The sequence below is a fragment of the Rasamsonia byssochlamydoides genome, assembly GCF_041956645.1.
Source record: "Rasamsonia byssochlamydoides strain NRRL 3658 unplaced genomic scaffold VTN77scaffold_47, whole genome shotgun sequence".
NCBI lineage: Eukaryota > Fungi > Ascomycota > Eurotiomycetes > Eurotiales > Trichocomaceae > Rasamsonia > Rasamsonia byssochlamydoides.
Genome location: NW_027192430.1, coordinates 1 through 15889, shown reverse-complemented (window position 1 = coordinate 15889; position 15889 = coordinate 1). Strand labels below are relative to the sequence as shown.

Sequence of the window (15889 nt, the reverse complement as noted above, 5' to 3'; positions counted from 1 at the left end):
TTGATGCAAAAAATATACTGTTGAAACATGACCCGGTCACATGAGACTGTCCTCCGCACTTCACACCACGTTAATTGTAACTGCATCCCTGGTCGAGAGATCATCTGGAGAGACAGGTGGAGTCTCTAACCTGCTTTTCAATGAGGTGTTATTGTACCAGGGAAACGAGGAATACCTGCCAGCATGCCAAAACAGGACATGCATCATCTGCCACTTGCTCTGCTGCGAGATGATACGATGTCCGATATACTATTCGCCACGCAGGCCTCCTTCAATGAAAACAATGTCTTGATGCAACCTCGATAGTGTCCTATTCTTCCATTTGACTGACTCAGTTTATGCCTTCTATTGACGGCAATTTCCTGGAATCAACGCCGATGCCGCGTCATCAGATCCTATCATTCACACCATCACCCAAGGGCTGGAGTCATCAGACGCTATTCTTCTGCAGCAAGGTTACTCGCGGAGACTTCCGGGCATACTATTTCTATCGATCATTCCCTCGAGGTGAGACAGGTGTGTACAGGACAACCTAGTTGGAGTCACTCCTACCCTGCAAGACTGGCCGGGATTCTCTCTGAATCGATCTGAAACAATTTGTGATATTCTCTTTTCGGCTTGATTATTGACAACTGCAACATGACTACCCTGGCTGATGTGCTCCGTCTCCAAAAGACGACCAATATCCTCACCAGCCCTACCATCCCTCAGGACGACAAGACAGAGGACACCGTCAAGGCCAGCACCAGCTCGACTCTGAATATTGCCCTGCAGAATCAGACCTCGTCCAGCACGGTCTATGCTTACATCACCGGCCTGGCTATCGACAACAACAACGCTCTTTTCCTGCTGGAATCCGATGGCCAGACGGCGTACTATCCGTCATCGCCATCTTCGAACCTGTCTCCTCTGGGAGCCAACTGCGCCATCCCCCTGGGAGCACCCGGTAACACCGTCACCGTGACCATCCCGCAGCTGGCAGGGGCCCGACTGTGGTTCTCCCAGGACAGCACGCTGACATTCTATCTGAACCCCGGTCCTGCCCTCGTCGAACCGTCGGTGTCCAACACGTCGGACCCCAACTACAACATCTACTGGGACTTTTGCGAGTTCACGTTCAACAGCTCCGAGCTGTTTGCAAACATCACCTACGTCGACTTCGTCTGCCTTCCCATCTCGCTGACCCTGACGAACACGTCGGGTGCGACGCAGCATGTTGCCGGTCTGCCCTCAAACGGGCTCGACACCATCTGCTCTGGTCTGACGGCTCAGAATGCGCAGGACAACGCGGGATGGAATCAGTTGATCGTCACGCTGAACGGGGCCAATCTGCGGGCCCTGAGCCCGAACACGGGCATCGTCATGAACAGCTCCTTATTCTCTGGATACTATCAACCATACGTGGACCAGGTATGGTCCCAGTACGCCAGCGCCACCCTAACCGTCGACACGCAGGGCTCATACGGCAGCGTAAACGGGACAGTTTCAAACGGAGTTCTCGACTTCTCCGGCGTAACCACCTACTCCCAGCCCGCAGCTGCAGACATCTTCAGCTGCAGCAGCGGACCCTTCACGCCAACAGGCAACGCCGAGATTGACGCCATCACGGCGCGTCTCGCAGCGGCATTCAACCGGTCCACCCTGCTGATCGACAGCGATCAGCCAGACAACGAGGTCGTGTCGACCTACTACCAGAACACCGTCACGAACCACTACGCGCGGATCGTGCACGCCGCCAACCTCGACGGCCGGGGATACGCGTTTCCGTACGACGATGTCGGCCCGTCCGGCGGTGCGGATCAGTCGGGTAGTATCTCTGATCCGAATCCGCAGCTGCTGACTGTTGCGGTGGGAGGGGCGAACGCTACTGCTGGACCGGTGGCAGTTCCCAAGAAAACTGTCACCAGTGACACTCGAAGGGGACTGCGCGGGTTGATCAAGTGGCTTTTGGCGAAGCTGCGTGTGCATGTACGGTTGCACTGAAATCGATCTGGTGGATAAATTTATGATTCTGCTGGAGGGGATGGGGTGGGACTTTCATTATTTACTATTTCATTTTCCCATGCTGTATGCCGTTGCCATCAATGTGAATAATTATTCTTTCTCCTCCTAGGTATGTTATACTGTATATAGGATCGATCGATCGCTATCATTTTCCCTTCTGTCGGAAGTATATACAGAATATCAACGTTAGTTGAACTTCCTTCAAGTCTACTTTTTTTTTCCCTTTTACCTCCATCTGCAAGTAAATTAGGTAAACAGTTATGGACAACCCGAACGCGAAAAAATATATATATTATATATTCTTCAGAAATCATAATTACCAGTTAGTTATTCAGTGATTTAATAATTCACTTCATAAGATAAAATCTCCACTTGTATGTATGTACATATACATACGGATGACCTGTACAGCACAGTAGTTATACAGTGTCCCTCAGTAAGCCCAATGGTACAGTACAGTACAGTACATACATATATACTATAAATCTTCAATCAGACCAGAAAATTAGGTAAAATCATACCTAAATAATAGTTATTAATACAGAGCATTAGTCACTTACAGCTACCTAACCTAAAAACACCCCTTTGTCCCTTGTTTTGCCTTCATAAGCTAATTAAAGCCGGGCGTCATCCATCCCCACATGGGCCTATGGCGTAATTGGTAGCGCGTGCGACTCCAGATCGCAAGGTTATCCGTTCAAGTCGGGTTGGGCTCATCTCTTCTTTTGCCCTGGTTTTTTTCTTTTTTTTGTTCGAACCAATAATACTCATTCATATACTCTTATCCTTGCCGCTCTGTTTAATAAAAGTACTGTGGATGATATAGTTACCTAGTCTAGGTTACGCACATTTTTAAAGTTTTTTTTTCTGCATGACTTGGCTAATAATTACAGAGTACAGAATACAGTACCTAGGTATGATTGATTTCTGAACTGAAATCCATATAGTGTCACACTGTATATAATAATAATACCATGGGCTGAGGGACTTGTATTGTATGACTATGTACAAGTTATCTGTATATTACAGTGGTACTGTACATGATTTATTTATGAATGGGTGATTAAATGAATAACTAGTTATGATTTCTGATGAATATTTATTTATATTTGCGTCCAGGTTGTCCATAACTTAGTGTCCGACATGATATCTGCCAGCACCTATAGTAGGAGTTCTGCCCGTGAACCAAGCAAATACCTGGGACAAAGAAAGAAAGGGGATGGATTCTGATCGGCCGCCAGTTTTTTTTCTTTCTGTATTTTTCTTTTTCCTCCTTTCTTTCCTTTTCTTTTTCTGGCTTAAAATCATACCATTTTCTCATCTTCTTGATCTTCTCCTAGTCACCATCGTTTCTTTCATACACATCATACTAGGAGTTCTAGTTCTAGTTCCAGTCTAGTCAAATTTAATCGTTTTATCGTCTTCGTCGACAAATCACAACAATAATCATAATAGTAACTGGATCATGTCTCATAACTATGTACGTATGTATGTACTGTGCCTGGGTATCGTGCAGTAGGCATGTATCTTCATATTAATCAATCGACTGGTCAATCATCCAAACAATGGCAGTGCCCTCTCGCGCAGGCAGTAATATCTTTCTCGATATCAACTGGTTCGAGATCCTTCCATGGGTCGTCATCATCATTATCGTCATTGGGTACATTGGTACTTCCCTCCTCTCTAGGGCAATGACTTCTCCTCACTCCAAACTGCCCCCCTCGCGCTGCCGTCGCAACAAGGTAGTCCTTTTCAAACGCGACGAGCTCGATGCGCACGCCTTCGACTTTCTTCCCGTATAGCCAGGTTTGCACGCCTGTGTAGGGCTCACTCCAGGAAGATGACGACGACGGCTCCGGCGCAACGACATTCGTAAACTCCAGCTCGCGCAGCCAAGGCGCCAGTAATGCTTCGCCGGTCATCTTGATGTACGCTTCTTTCAGGGCCCAGTAGGCGTAGAAGAGGCGCAGGCGCGATTTGATTGCTTGTTGCAGTCGTTCGGGGTTACTCCGAATAGTACTGTCCATGGGAATATTCTTGATCGTGTCGAGTTCTCGCTTCGAGAATACTTCGGCGAAAATGTCGACAAAGTCGGCTAGAGCTTCGACTGTCGTCGGGACGGAATCTTTCCGCCGTCGCGATGGCTCGTCTACGCAGGTGATGTCGATCCCGACTTGGGGGATGGACGGGATGGGAGCAGACGATGGCTGCGGATTGGTGAAGACTGCTGGTGTTGCTGCTACAGATGATTCACGACCATCGATAGTCCCCTCAGCTGGGCTTCTGACGCACCCCGCCAGCGCAACAACCGACGCCTGATGACTGACATTGAACTCGACATCCGGAACCGCCCTCCCATCCGCGCGCGTCCGACATGACGGGATAAAGCACGGTCGCTGATGCGGCTTCGGCGTCCGGCTGATGGTGATCTCGTTCCACGGGATGCGACACGTGCGGTGGATGAAGAGGTATTTGAGCAGGTATGAGGCCAGCGACATGTGGCGGTCGGCCAGATGGACGAATTTCTGTACCGTCTCTTGGTCGGCTGGCTGGAGGGTGTCTAGTAATGGTAGGGCGGAGGTTGTGGCGGTTAGGTGTCGCGTGTCGATGTACCATCTTGTGAGGGAATTGTCTGGTGCCATCTTCAAGTATATCCTTTTTTTTTTTTAAAAAAAAATTCAATGAAGATGAATCAGTAATGGGGTATCATAACAGGAAAGTTCAAGTTCGTATGAGTTGTATAGATGTGCGCCGTAAGAACAGAAGACAAGACCATACAATAACAGTTCTAACCACTTATCCTAGAATCATCAAAATTGGTCATAAACATCATATAAGATAGAAGCTACAACTCAATATCATTATGCACGCTGAGGAACAATGATTTTGTACTACAGTCAGCCCTCCCCAGCCCCCACGGATACCGATTTGCATGGTTTGATGATCTCGGAATCACGTTGATCCAGGCGGTGGCAGAATCCGCAAAAAGGCGGCGAGGCGGGATGACTCGGTGCCCGTCTACAGATGATTATACAGTGTAGAAGTTGACAGCATGAGCAAGATCACCGTCGGGGTCCTCGCCTTGCAAGGCGCCTTCTACGAACACATCCAGCTCCTCAAAAAGGCTTCGCAGCTCCTGACCCAGCCGCAGGATGTCCCCGCCTCGCAATGGGATTTTATCGAGGTCCGCACCCCGGCGCAGCTCGACCGCTGTGATGCCCTCATCCTGCCTGGCGGCGAAAGCACCACTATCTCCCTCGTCGCAGCCAGCTCCAATTTGCTCGAACCGCTGAGAGACTTTGTGAAGTATACAGCCCCTTAACCCCCTTTCTTCAATTTCAGGCTGTTGCTCACGCTCGAGCAGGCTTCATCGCAAACCAACCTGGGGCACCTGCGCCGGCCTGATTCTCCTCGCCGAATCCGCCAATCGGACCAAGCAAGGAGGCCAGGAGCTCATCGGCGGGCTCGATGTCCGGGTGAATCGCAACCATTTCGGCCGCCAGACGGAGAGTTTCCAGGCACCGCTGGAGCTGCCTTTCCTCGCGGATGACCAGACGCCGCCCGCCCCTTTCAATGCTGTGTTCATTCGAGCACCAGTAGTCGAGAAGATTCTGCCGAACCGGGAAGGGATCCAAGTTGAGGAGAAGCAGCGTGAGGAGACAGTGGTAGCACCGTCGCGGCAGGCCGTGGACCAGGTCGCGCGGGAAGCGATGGAGAACCATGTGGAAGTGCTTGCCAAACTGCCCGGCAGAGCTGCCAGGGTGGCTGCGACCCCTGGTGTCGACATCCATGCCGAGAAGGAAACAGGCGATATTGTTGCTGTCAAACAGGGCAATGTCTTCGGCACCAGTTTCCACCCGGAACTGACCGACGATCCGAGAATTCACTTGTGGTGGCTGCGCCAGGTACAGGACGCAGTGAAAAAGAGAAGAAACAGCTTACCATTAAGGTGAATGGATAGAAGGGTTGAAATTTGTTTGTATTGGGTATCAGATAGATTTTCTTCACCCTGTAACAAAGAACTGTAATAAAGAAACTCCCGTGGAACGCCAGTGGTTGCCCAACATAATAGTAAACCAATCCCCTACCTACCTCTGCCGTACTCCTCTTCCTCTTTCCTGCGCTGTTCCATAACCGATCGACCGTAGCCTCCTCGGCCTGGATCGTATTCATCCCGATACTCGTCCCGGACTTGGCCGCCAGACTTTCCTCGCCTGCGGATTAGAGTCAGCTGGATGGCACTTCCACGCGCAACATCATCTCACGCACCCGTATTGTCGCCCCTCTTGGAAGCCCGGATCGAGGTCTGTCCGGATGATTCTTTCATCCAGCTTCGTCCCCCCAATGTATTTCAGACAGTCTAGAGCATCCTGATGAGTGTAGTATTCCACAAAGCAGAATCCGCAAGGCGTCTTAGCGTAGCGATCAAGTCCCATCACCAGGCGCTTGATTTCTCCGCATCTAAAGAATGATTAGTCTTGCGATCAATGACATGCAGGGAGAGAAGTCCTACTTGGCAAACAACTCGTGGATCTGTTCCTCGGTCGTGTAAAAGGAGCTACGTCCGGTCAGCAGAGATGCAGAAGCTGGGAGATCCCGAACATACAGATTTCCCACATAAAGAGTCGTGGCATTTTCTAGGGCAACCAGGGGGTCTTCAATCCCGCCGCCATCCTCGCGATCTGGGTTGAGCTTGCGCCGTTTGTTCTGTAGAGAATTAGACGATGAAATCAGCTTGAGGGTGTTTATACTCCGTACCTTGCCTAGATAGTACGCACTCGGCTTGTCGAGCCGTTCAACCGTGTTCTGATTCTTCTGCATCGTCCGGGTCGCTGGTTGAGGAATTGAACCGATGGGCGAGTTGAGGATGGCAGGGCTTGAACAGGTACCTACCATACCTACAGCTGACTGACTCTTGGCGTGTCGCGTGGAGCTTCTTCCGCGCCGCAAACCACCAAAATTCCCCGGCGGGTTATTAACTTGTCAGTTGTCACCCACACACTGCAGCTATTTCTTTGGAGACTGCTGAAGAAAGTTTCTGTTTATTATGAGAATGACTCTGTAGAGCAGAGCGATCTTTGTTTATATGATCTATTAGACTTCATCCCGCTCGGTTCCTTCGTCGCAACATGCCCAAGGTCATCAGCCATACGCCGCCCTGGCTATGCAGACCCTCGCCAGGCGCGTCTTTCTTCACCGGTAAAGCTGCCGGGGGTCCTACTGCAGATGAAAAGAAGGACACCTATCAAGGTCCACAACGGACCCTCGCGCGTCGAGGAACCGAAGTCTTCGCGGTGGTCGACAACCAGATCCGGTGGTCGAATTTGACAACGTTGAAAGACGAATGGCAGACTCGGCTGAAGTCGAATGGGAAGCCTTCGAAGAAAGAAAATCAGGCTCAAGATGGGGGCTACGAAGGGCGAGAACCCTACAGGGTAAGCTAGAACTGTGTATTTGACTATCGTGATGTCACTGACCGCACCAGGTCCTGACCGTCCCAGTCTATGGCCAGATTAGACAGCTAATCGTCTCCCCCAACGGCGCGTTTATGGCGATCGTCACGGCTCACACGGTTCATATCGCAGTTCTGCCGGATCCATCGCACCTTTCAGGCACTGATTCCTCTCCGATCCGCTTGAAGACCTACCAGCTTGGCCCGACGACGCACGTCATTCCCGAGTCTCCCGTGGTATCCGCGCTATGGCATCCGCTGGGCGTACACACGAATCTCGGAGGTTGCATCGTGACAGTCACCGCCGATGCTGCTGTTCGTGTATGGGAGTTGGATCGGAATAATCATTGGTCATTTGATCGGCCAACCCTAGCGATTGATCTGAAGAAGCTCGTTGACGGAACGTCCTCGGACGAGGATTTTTCGCCGTTGGGATTTGGGAAGAACAAAGGGTTCTCTGCAGATTCGTTTGATATGGAGGTTGCTTCGGCATGCTTCGGAGGTACCGGCCAGGAAGGCGAAGATGCATGGGCACCGATGACTTTGTGGGTTGCGATGAGACCAGGAGATCTCTATGCTCTGTGTCCTCTGTTGCCTTCGAAATGGCAGGCTCCTCCAACCACGATACCGTCCCTCTCTGCTGCTATCGTCCCCAAACTGGCGGCCATTGAGGAAGATCGACCGGAATCGGAGGACGAATTAATAGCTTGCCGACAACAGTACGAATGGCTCAAGGAGATCGACAGTCAAGACTCTCTTGGGGCACCTCCAGATTCGAGTCCTTTATCCGACATGGAGATCCTAAGCCGTCCCAACAATCCCAGCGCGATCCCCAGATTGCAGGGGCCCTTTCAGTTCGATGCCGGCGAGCAGATTGATGATCTGGACGTGACGGACTTGAACGTCATTCCAGCAAAACTCGACATGGACGATCTCATGACGGGCGAGGATGACGAGTTTTCTCTGGAGGAAAATGCGCAGGAGGGTCTCTCTGTCACGATCATCTGTCTCTCGACGGCAAGTGGACGGGTGCACATATGCCTCGAGCTTGAAGGAGTTGAAGGCCAATGGCTACCAAAAGCAAAAAAGAACACTTTCAGGACTCCTCTTTCGGAACCAGCCGATCTGGTCCTCGTGGAGTCACTGGATACAGTGAGAGAGCACCTTCGACAGCCGAATTCCTGGCCTACTTTTACGAAGGATGTGTACTCTCGTTACAACTTCTTCCTTACCAATGCCAATAACGTGGCCTTCATCTCGTTGTCTTCATGGGTGCAAAGGCTGGAGACGGAGTTGCAGTCCGAAGATACCTCGGGGTCAGCCTTCCGTTTAAACGTTCTCTGCGACGGCTCGATCGCTCTCAGAGAAATTATCATCCAGATGAATGAGAATGACGCTTCTGCTACGGAGGAACCGGACCACCTGTCGACATCATTGGTCTTTTCTGACTACGATCTAGGATATCTCCTGCTAACATATCGGGGGTCTTCTCCACAAGCCGCCATCCTTGATGAGCCTTCCCATGCGTCTTTGCCGTCAATATCAGACTCGTCGCGACTGGAGGCTGATACTTACACTTATGCTCAGCAGCTAATCAAACCTCGACGAGCTCCTTATCAGGTGCCGGCTATTTTCTACGCTGACAATCCCATGGACTCCTTTGTCGATGAGTACGTTCCGCACCGCCACCGATCGTCACTCCGAGAGCAGGTCCGTCTCTCGCCCGCCACTCTCGACGTGGTTGCGGCTGCCCATAGGGTCTTGTCCACTCATACAGGCGCTCTTGAGAGGGCCGCCGCAGATCTCTTCCGTCGTTGTGAGAGACTACGAGGGGAGATGCGTGAACAACTCGAGCGGATCGCAGGTATTGCAGAGCGCATCAAGAACGTGTCCAGTACGATTGGCGAAGACGGTCAAAGGAAGGAGGGCTCTCGAAGCGAGGAGGCTCTAAACAAGAGACTGGAGAGGGCCAAGGGGAGGCAAGAAGAGCTTGTTCAGCGATACAACGGCCTCCGAAACAAGATCTCCAAATTGGGTGGCCGGCCCTTGAGCGAGAAGGAAAAGGCTTGGGTGGTAGAGGTTGATTCTCTGGCGGATTCTCTCGAGGTGGAAAACAAGGAAGAGGAGCAAGAGACACTCCGACAGAGATTAGAAACGGTGAGCAGCTTACCACGCGTAGGCACATATGTTCCATCAGAACTAACCATGTTTCTAGGCGAAATCTCTTGCCACCGACCTCCTAGCCGAAGCGAAGCGTATAGCTGCAGAAACGCCCGCAGCCGAACCAGGACCTCCAAGCCCAAGCGTGAGCACTCAACCAAAGATTCCGCAAAAGCTGCAGAGAGCGAAGATAGCAGATGCCATGAGGATGGTGGAGAGAGAGTAAGCCAGCTGTCACTCTGATTCTAAAAAGAAATCCGCTAACAGATAACTCTAGATCCGCCGTCATCGAAGCGATTACATCCAGGCTGGAACGGTTGAATACGAGCATATCCTCCCCTTAAACCTTTTTTTTTCGTCTTTCGTCCAGACTTCGTCTAGAATTTGGTGGTTGGTTGGCCTCGTATGAATGGATAATTCAATTGATCACACCGTGGCGTGTCTCGTGTCTCGCGTCCCGTATCTCGTTATGATGTTGATGTTTTGATGTTATCTTGTCCTGTCTTGGCTGATTGAAAGATAGACATAATCCCAAGATTTAGCGTTTAGCATTAGCATTTTTCTTTTGTGTGGGCAGCGTGTCAAAATCAAAAGCATCGGCATCAATCATCATTCATCAGCAGCATCGGCATCATCGTCATGGTCATTATAATCGCTGGATTAATGTCAAAATGTCATTGTTATGCACGTAAACGCTATACATACAGGATTTATTTTATTCACTATTTCTGGGCAGTGGGAATAAATAAATAAAAAGCTCCTGACCTGGATTTAGTTACAGTTATGACCAGTAACTAGTTGCTTCACTTCGACCTTCGGCCTTCGACGTGAGCTGTTTTTTTTTTTTGAAAAAAAATAAATTTTTTAAGGGAACCGCCCCTCCCCTTCCCCCCTGTACTGTACGATGATGTATGTACAATACATAGAGCTGAATTGATTTTTTTCCTCGCAAGAAAAAAAAAGATCAAACACAACGCATTCGTCGATGAATCAATCATGCATGAAACGACAACAAACAAGCCTTAAATTAAACCCCCTTCTCCGCTCGCCCGGCGTCTAGACTTGTCTGACTCTGCCCATACTGCAGTTAATAATAATGATACTCGTCGACGGAAACGATACTATAAAATAGTAGAATTTTTTTGACTAAAGTACTGTACAACTCCTAATATATTCTAAGAAAACAGTGACGATTAGAAGAAAAAAAATGATGAAGAAAAATGAGAAAAAACGGGGCTAATTTTAACCCCGAAAAAATCAAAAATCAATAAGCTTCCATTTCTTTCCTTTGTTTGGGGATGATTATTACTTGCTTGCTTGCTTTGTGATCATTACCACCTGGGAGGACTTCTAGGCGCTGACAATAATTTAGTTATCTCCTTCCTTCATAATTCGCGTCCTTTCCTTAGCTATATAGCTCCAGACGGTTGCTATTCACCATCTGTTTATGGAACACAGTAAGAATCCTATTCGATGAGCAAGAAAAAAAAAACAAGCGAAGGCGGTATTACCTACAATTTTTGGAACCCACATGGGATCGATACCTTGAGTCCGTCCCTCCCACCGTTACTCGCAAGGTAAGCCATGTATTTAATAATATAATATAACATGGCCTCACGAACGCTGACTCTCCTGCCAGGTATACTATAGTCAACAATATGGGCGGGTCGAATTTTACTCCTCTGAATTCCTAGACTGCCACCCCAAATCGATCCTCAAGGGGTTTACCTCTAGGAAAACTCGGTTGACACCCAGAAGGACGCCTCTAATGACGAGTCCGACCTCTTTGTGACATATTCCTGCGCGTTTGGAACTGTCTGTCCGAGCCAGTATCAAGAAACGAAATTCAGGCCGGCTACGTTCCCGCCAAAAAGTTTTTGATAAACCATCTTCGATGAAGAAGGGGCACACTTCAAAAGTATAACTGGCTGCTGCTAATTAATTAATCAAGGCTGGAATGGAAGATGGAATGGAACTCGCGTCTCCAAGTTCTGACCTCCCATCCATGGGGGTCATGAGCAGCTTGTTGTTAGGCATATGTGATGTTTCACCCTACTATACTATAAATCTCTCTCCCTGGGACGATTGATCTTGAAATCCGCCATTGCAGGAAAGAATAGTTGCCGTGTAGACAGGGGGCCTTTGAGATCAACAGGGCTGCATTCAATCGGATCTATGTATGTACATGTACGCCTTGAATTTGCCAAACACTGTGAATAACCAATGATTAATGTTGTCCAAAAGCCCAAGGAACGTCTATACAGCATTAGCACGCGCGCACGCGGGAGAATCTCAAAAGGAAGGACAGGAGGGTAAGCGTACGCGAGGGCAATGTACACCGATCGCGGTTCTTGCACCGTAAACTTTTCCACTGCGGCGAATGAAAATGGTCTGCTGGTAAGTAAGTAGACAGGATGCCATAATAACGGCAGTGACAGTCATCCATGTATCTAACTATCTGGGGTATTTCAAACAACTAGTCAGTATCCATAAACCCATAAACTAAAGAACCACCCCAACATACATACCCCAGACAGACGCTGAAAAAAACTCATCATCTTTTAGGTTTGCCAGGCCGGTGTTCCATGGCGCCTTCATCTCGGGAACCACAGGGAGGTTTCTTTTCTTTTTTCTTTTTTCTTTTTTCTTTTTCGATCATGATGCAGGATGAAATCGGGGAACTTGTCCCAGCTGCAGCTGCAGCAGCCATCTGGCTTTTCCCCTTCCTGCTTGTATCTCGACGAACTGAACTCGGGAAGACCAAGGCCAAGGATATGATATGATATGATATGATATTGCAGACCGCCCGAGGTTCACTTCCCTTCCTTGCCCATGGACGTGTTGAATGTGCTGTACATGTACATGTACAGTACCTGCTTGATAACTCCCACCTCGTTGGCAGCCGTATATCGTATAGTTCTGGGCTGGTTTGACTGGTATGTACATTAACGCTGGCCTGGACAAAGTTCGGCCCGGCCACTGCTGCACTTGATGTCGTTTGACCTTCCACTTGGTCTGTCTGTCTTGACTTCTTGCTCAAGCCTTTCCGGGAGATGAGATGCATAAGGCTGGGAGGGAAGACAATATTATGTGCCGTTCATTCTGTGGTACGGCAGCCATCTTGACAGAAGGTAGGTCGAGATAAAGGAAGGAAAGAACATGATCCTGATATTTATCAGGTTTGAAAAAAAAAAGAAAGATGTCAACCAACTGATCGTCTGATTTCTAGCTAATCTATTGAGAAAAGATCGGCTTCTTACAGCCTCCTGGAGAGCTATCTAACTAGCTAAATATAGAGTCAATCGACCAAAGATAAAACAGAAATCTGACGGTTATTTTTAGCATATAAAGAGAGCGCTGAAAGAAAATCAGGTCTTGACCGGATTAGGCAGTCAAGATGTAAAGAACATGGGAAGCACGACAGAAAGCAGTTCGCGGTCACTTCAGAGCCCTATTTTTAGGCTGACAAAAGAGAGATCCATCCTTCAATTCCAGGGGACTATCCATCCTCTGGTCATATGTGCGGATTCACTCCTAAACAGGTTGGTGGTGAAATTACATCCACTGTTTACATTTGTCGGCGTTCTGGGAGCTTGCGATCTGGCTGTGAAGCCTGCAGCTACCTGCAAACAAAGGAAGGTGATGGAATTCTACCAAATACCTATTAGGGGGTTTGGCTTGTAAAAAAGCCTGTGTTTCTGTTCTTCCTCCATCTTTCTGATTCTTTTCTATAGAGCAGTCATTAGCCTTCCAATATGATCTCCCTCTAGTTCTTTGACAGCATTCACTGTTACAGAGGGTTAAAAAAATAAAGTGAATATCAAGAAGGTTGCCGGGGCCTTTTTGGGACTGTACTAAGTGAAGTCTCCACATAAACTGATAGTAGATTGATCGTGACAAAGTTGTGCATTCACTTTTGTTCTGCCTTTTTTTTTAGTTTTTGGAAAAAGTTCAGAATTGTTAATCTTACCAACAGCAATATGGCTTAATTAAACCATATCTTTCCGTCTGGTGTATCTACCTCTTCATCTACCTCTTCATCCACCATGTCATTCTCCCACCATTCATCCGGAAGCCTCCGCCAAAAGAGCTTAAGCTTTGGTGATGACGCTGTTATAGGAGAACTTTCTCTTTTTGGAGAAAGCCAGGTTAGCCGAGGAAGAACCTATAAATGTATATATATTTAGTACAGGTAAGCAAACTTGCATAATGAAGAAAAAAAAAGCGGAGAGAAAGAGAGAGAGAGAGAGAGTGTGTGTGTGTGTGTGTGCGAGAAAATGAACAGTTAGTGACAGTAACATACATTTTCTTTTCCTCTTTGTTGTAGAACAAATCATCTGGACCGAGACTGCTGCACCAGCCTTGTAGACGGAAGTATCTAGATTATATATAAAAGTTAGTTTTAACATAGAGAAAAAACCACGATTAAAAATTGCAAAGGGCATACTCCAGCTTCTTAACAATCTGCGTCTTGATCGTCCGCATATCGTCCGGAGTCAAAATGAGAGGTACTCGACGACAATACGGGAGAAAGAGCTATTTTTTACGGAGTAATAACAAGTTAAGTATGTAGATACTAAAGAATTTACTGTACTAAGTTTATTTTTTTTCTGGTCTAAAAAAAGGTTATTATTGTAGAGGCCTACAGTACATACGCGGTCTACCGTACGTAGGGTTCCAGTAATCACGTGACCAATGACAACCCGCCAACGACTCCTCAACTCAGTAATTGTATTGTTGATATTATTATATTGTGTAGTTATATGAGTACTTACTGAAGCTTGCTGGTCGAGGTTGATGATGTCGTATTCACTACATAACTGTGTCAAAGGGGATAGAGCAGAGGTGGCTGGTGATGTTTGAGTACATACAAACAGGAAGAAGGAGGGCGTATGCTACTCTAAGGAAGTGCTCTTAATATAGTTGCTCTTACAGTGCTACGGGAGAATCATCATCAGAAAGTAGCTGAGATGTCTAATGGAAAAGCAGGGGGAAGGAGGAGAAGAAGGAGAAGAAGAAGTCCTTAGATTTGGATGGGTTAACTACCTGACTAAGATGAAAGGCATGAGATGACATGACGAGTTAGTGAGTCAGTCAGTCAGTAAAAGAAAGAAAGAAGAGCGGATGAGAAGAGATAATTCCTTGAGTTGGTCGTCATTCTCCTTGACAAAAACAAAGAATCTGAAGCGAGAGAGAGAAAAGATGGTCCCGTCTCCGTTGTCAATATTTTCTCGTCCCACTCAGTTAGATTCCTTGAAGTTAGATTCCTTCAGGAGGATTGCGTCTAGAACGTCTCATCTGTAACAGGTAGACTGAGATCTCTGTCCCACGGCCCAGCCACGTCAACAGCCAACTCGACGAGATCATTCACCTCGGTGGAGATCTCCTCCCATGTCGGCGGGACCATCTCCTGCACGCGGCTCTCCCACACCTTCATCCCACCAAGGTAACTCACCCACCAGCGCAGCCAGTTCCGGCGATCCATCTCGCTGATGGGCGCGTCGATCAGCAGCTCCTCCAGGCGCCGTTTCGCAGCCACCCACTGCACGTGCGCGCCCTGCAGGTACTGGTTGCGCAGCTGCGTCAGGTCGTCCAGGTACGCGCGGTAGTTGTGCTCGCTCATGGCGACGGAGATCAGGAAGAGAGGGATCTTGGGCGCCGGGGCGAGGGTCTGATCCAGTGGATTGTCCTGCCAGCCAGGCGGGGGGAACGGCGGGGCCGCGTTCGGGCCCAGGAAGGCATCCTTCCACTTCAGGAGGAGGCCCATCGATCGGACGTGGTTGGCGTAGACTTCTTCGTCTGTGGTCGGGCAGAGGCTGTCGTACCGCTTCCTGTACAGCCGCTCAATGACGCGGATGGCGTGAGATGCCGCGCTGGCTGCGTTCCGTACGTGTTCCAGTTGTCGGGCCAGCGCAGGCGGGATGATAGCGCCCACGTAGAAGGGGAACGGATTCGGCTGGCGGTCGAAGAGGTATGGTATCGGGCGGAATATCTGATTCGGATACGGCTGGCGACGATTCACGGGCTGCTGACGATACAGCACGGGGAGTGGCTGTTGAGGGTGAAACATGGCGGATCACGATCACCCTGGAGTCGATTGGCAGCCTAGACTGTCAGGTTAGAGGGAGAGATATCCACAGGTTGACGGAGCTGGAGACATACAGACACGCCTCAAAGAAGATTGAAATGGAGCTGAGCTGGATGGCAGGGAGTCAGCTGCCTCGGCTACAGCTCCACTGAGGAGGGCGAGAGGAGGAGGAGGAGGAGGAGGAG

General features: G+C 48.9%; 6 protein-coding genes and 1 non-coding gene across 7 annotated transcripts; 4 read left to right on the top strand and 3 right to left on the bottom strand.

Moving 5' to 3' along the window:
• Nucleotides 1–639: 639 nt before the first annotated feature.
• On the top strand, nt 640–1983 carry VTN77DRAFT_6156 (uncharacterized protein; the record flags this gene model as incomplete). The annotated part of the gene is made up of 1 exon (XM_069422403.1): nt 640–1983. The coding sequence occupies one exon, from the start codon at nt 640–642 to the stop codon at nt 1981–1983; it is 1344 nt and encodes a 447-aa protein (XP_069276271.1).
• A 664-nt stretch (nt 1984–2647) lies between these two features.
• VTN77DRAFT_t101 lies at nt 2648–2720 on the top strand. The gene has a single exon. It is a non-coding gene; the product is annotated as a tRNA-Trp (tRNA).
• An 834-nt stretch (nt 2721–3554) lies between these two features.
• On the bottom strand, nt 3555–4646 carry VTN77DRAFT_6155 (uncharacterized protein; the record flags this gene model as incomplete). The annotated part of the gene is made up of 1 exon (XM_069422402.1): nt 3555–4646. One exon carries the CDS (start codon nt 4644–4646, stop codon nt 3555–3557), a length of 1092 nt encoding a protein of 363 aa, XP_069276270.1.
• Nucleotides 4647–5056: 410 nt separating this feature from the next.
• Nucleotides 5057–5957, top strand: VTN77DRAFT_6154 (uncharacterized protein; the record flags this gene model as incomplete). The annotated part of the gene is made up of 2 exons (XM_069422401.1): nt 5057–5310; nt 5369–5957. 2 exons carry the CDS (start codon nt 5057–5059, stop codon nt 5955–5957), a joined length of 843 nt encoding a protein of 280 aa, XP_069276269.1.
• A 131-nt stretch (nt 5958–6088) lies between these two features.
• Nucleotides 6089–6825, bottom strand: VTN77DRAFT_6153 (uncharacterized protein; the record flags this gene model as incomplete). Its single annotated transcript, XM_069422400.1, has 5 exons — nt 6089–6218; nt 6274–6465; nt 6518–6562; nt 6611–6711; nt 6763–6825. The coding sequence occupies 5 exons, from the start codon at nt 6823–6825 to the stop codon at nt 6089–6091; spliced, it is 531 nt and encodes a 176-aa protein (XP_069276268.1).
• A 308-nt stretch (nt 6826–7133) lies between these two features.
• Nucleotides 7134–9960, top strand: VTN77DRAFT_6152 (uncharacterized protein; the record flags this gene model as incomplete). Its single annotated transcript, XM_069422399.1, has 4 exons — nt 7134–7439; nt 7490–9613; nt 9672–9838; nt 9894–9960. 4 exons carry the CDS (start codon nt 7134–7136, stop codon nt 9958–9960), a joined length of 2664 nt encoding a protein of 887 aa, XP_069276267.1.
• Nucleotides 9961–14900: 4940 nt separating this feature from the next.
• VTN77DRAFT_6151 (uncharacterized protein) lies at nt 14901–15686 on the bottom strand (the record flags this gene model as incomplete). Its single annotated transcript, XM_069422398.1, has 1 exon — nt 14901–15686. One exon carries the CDS (start codon nt 15684–15686, stop codon nt 14901–14903), a length of 786 nt encoding a protein of 261 aa, XP_069276266.1.
• Between the last annotated feature and the right edge of the window lie 203 nt (nt 15687–15889).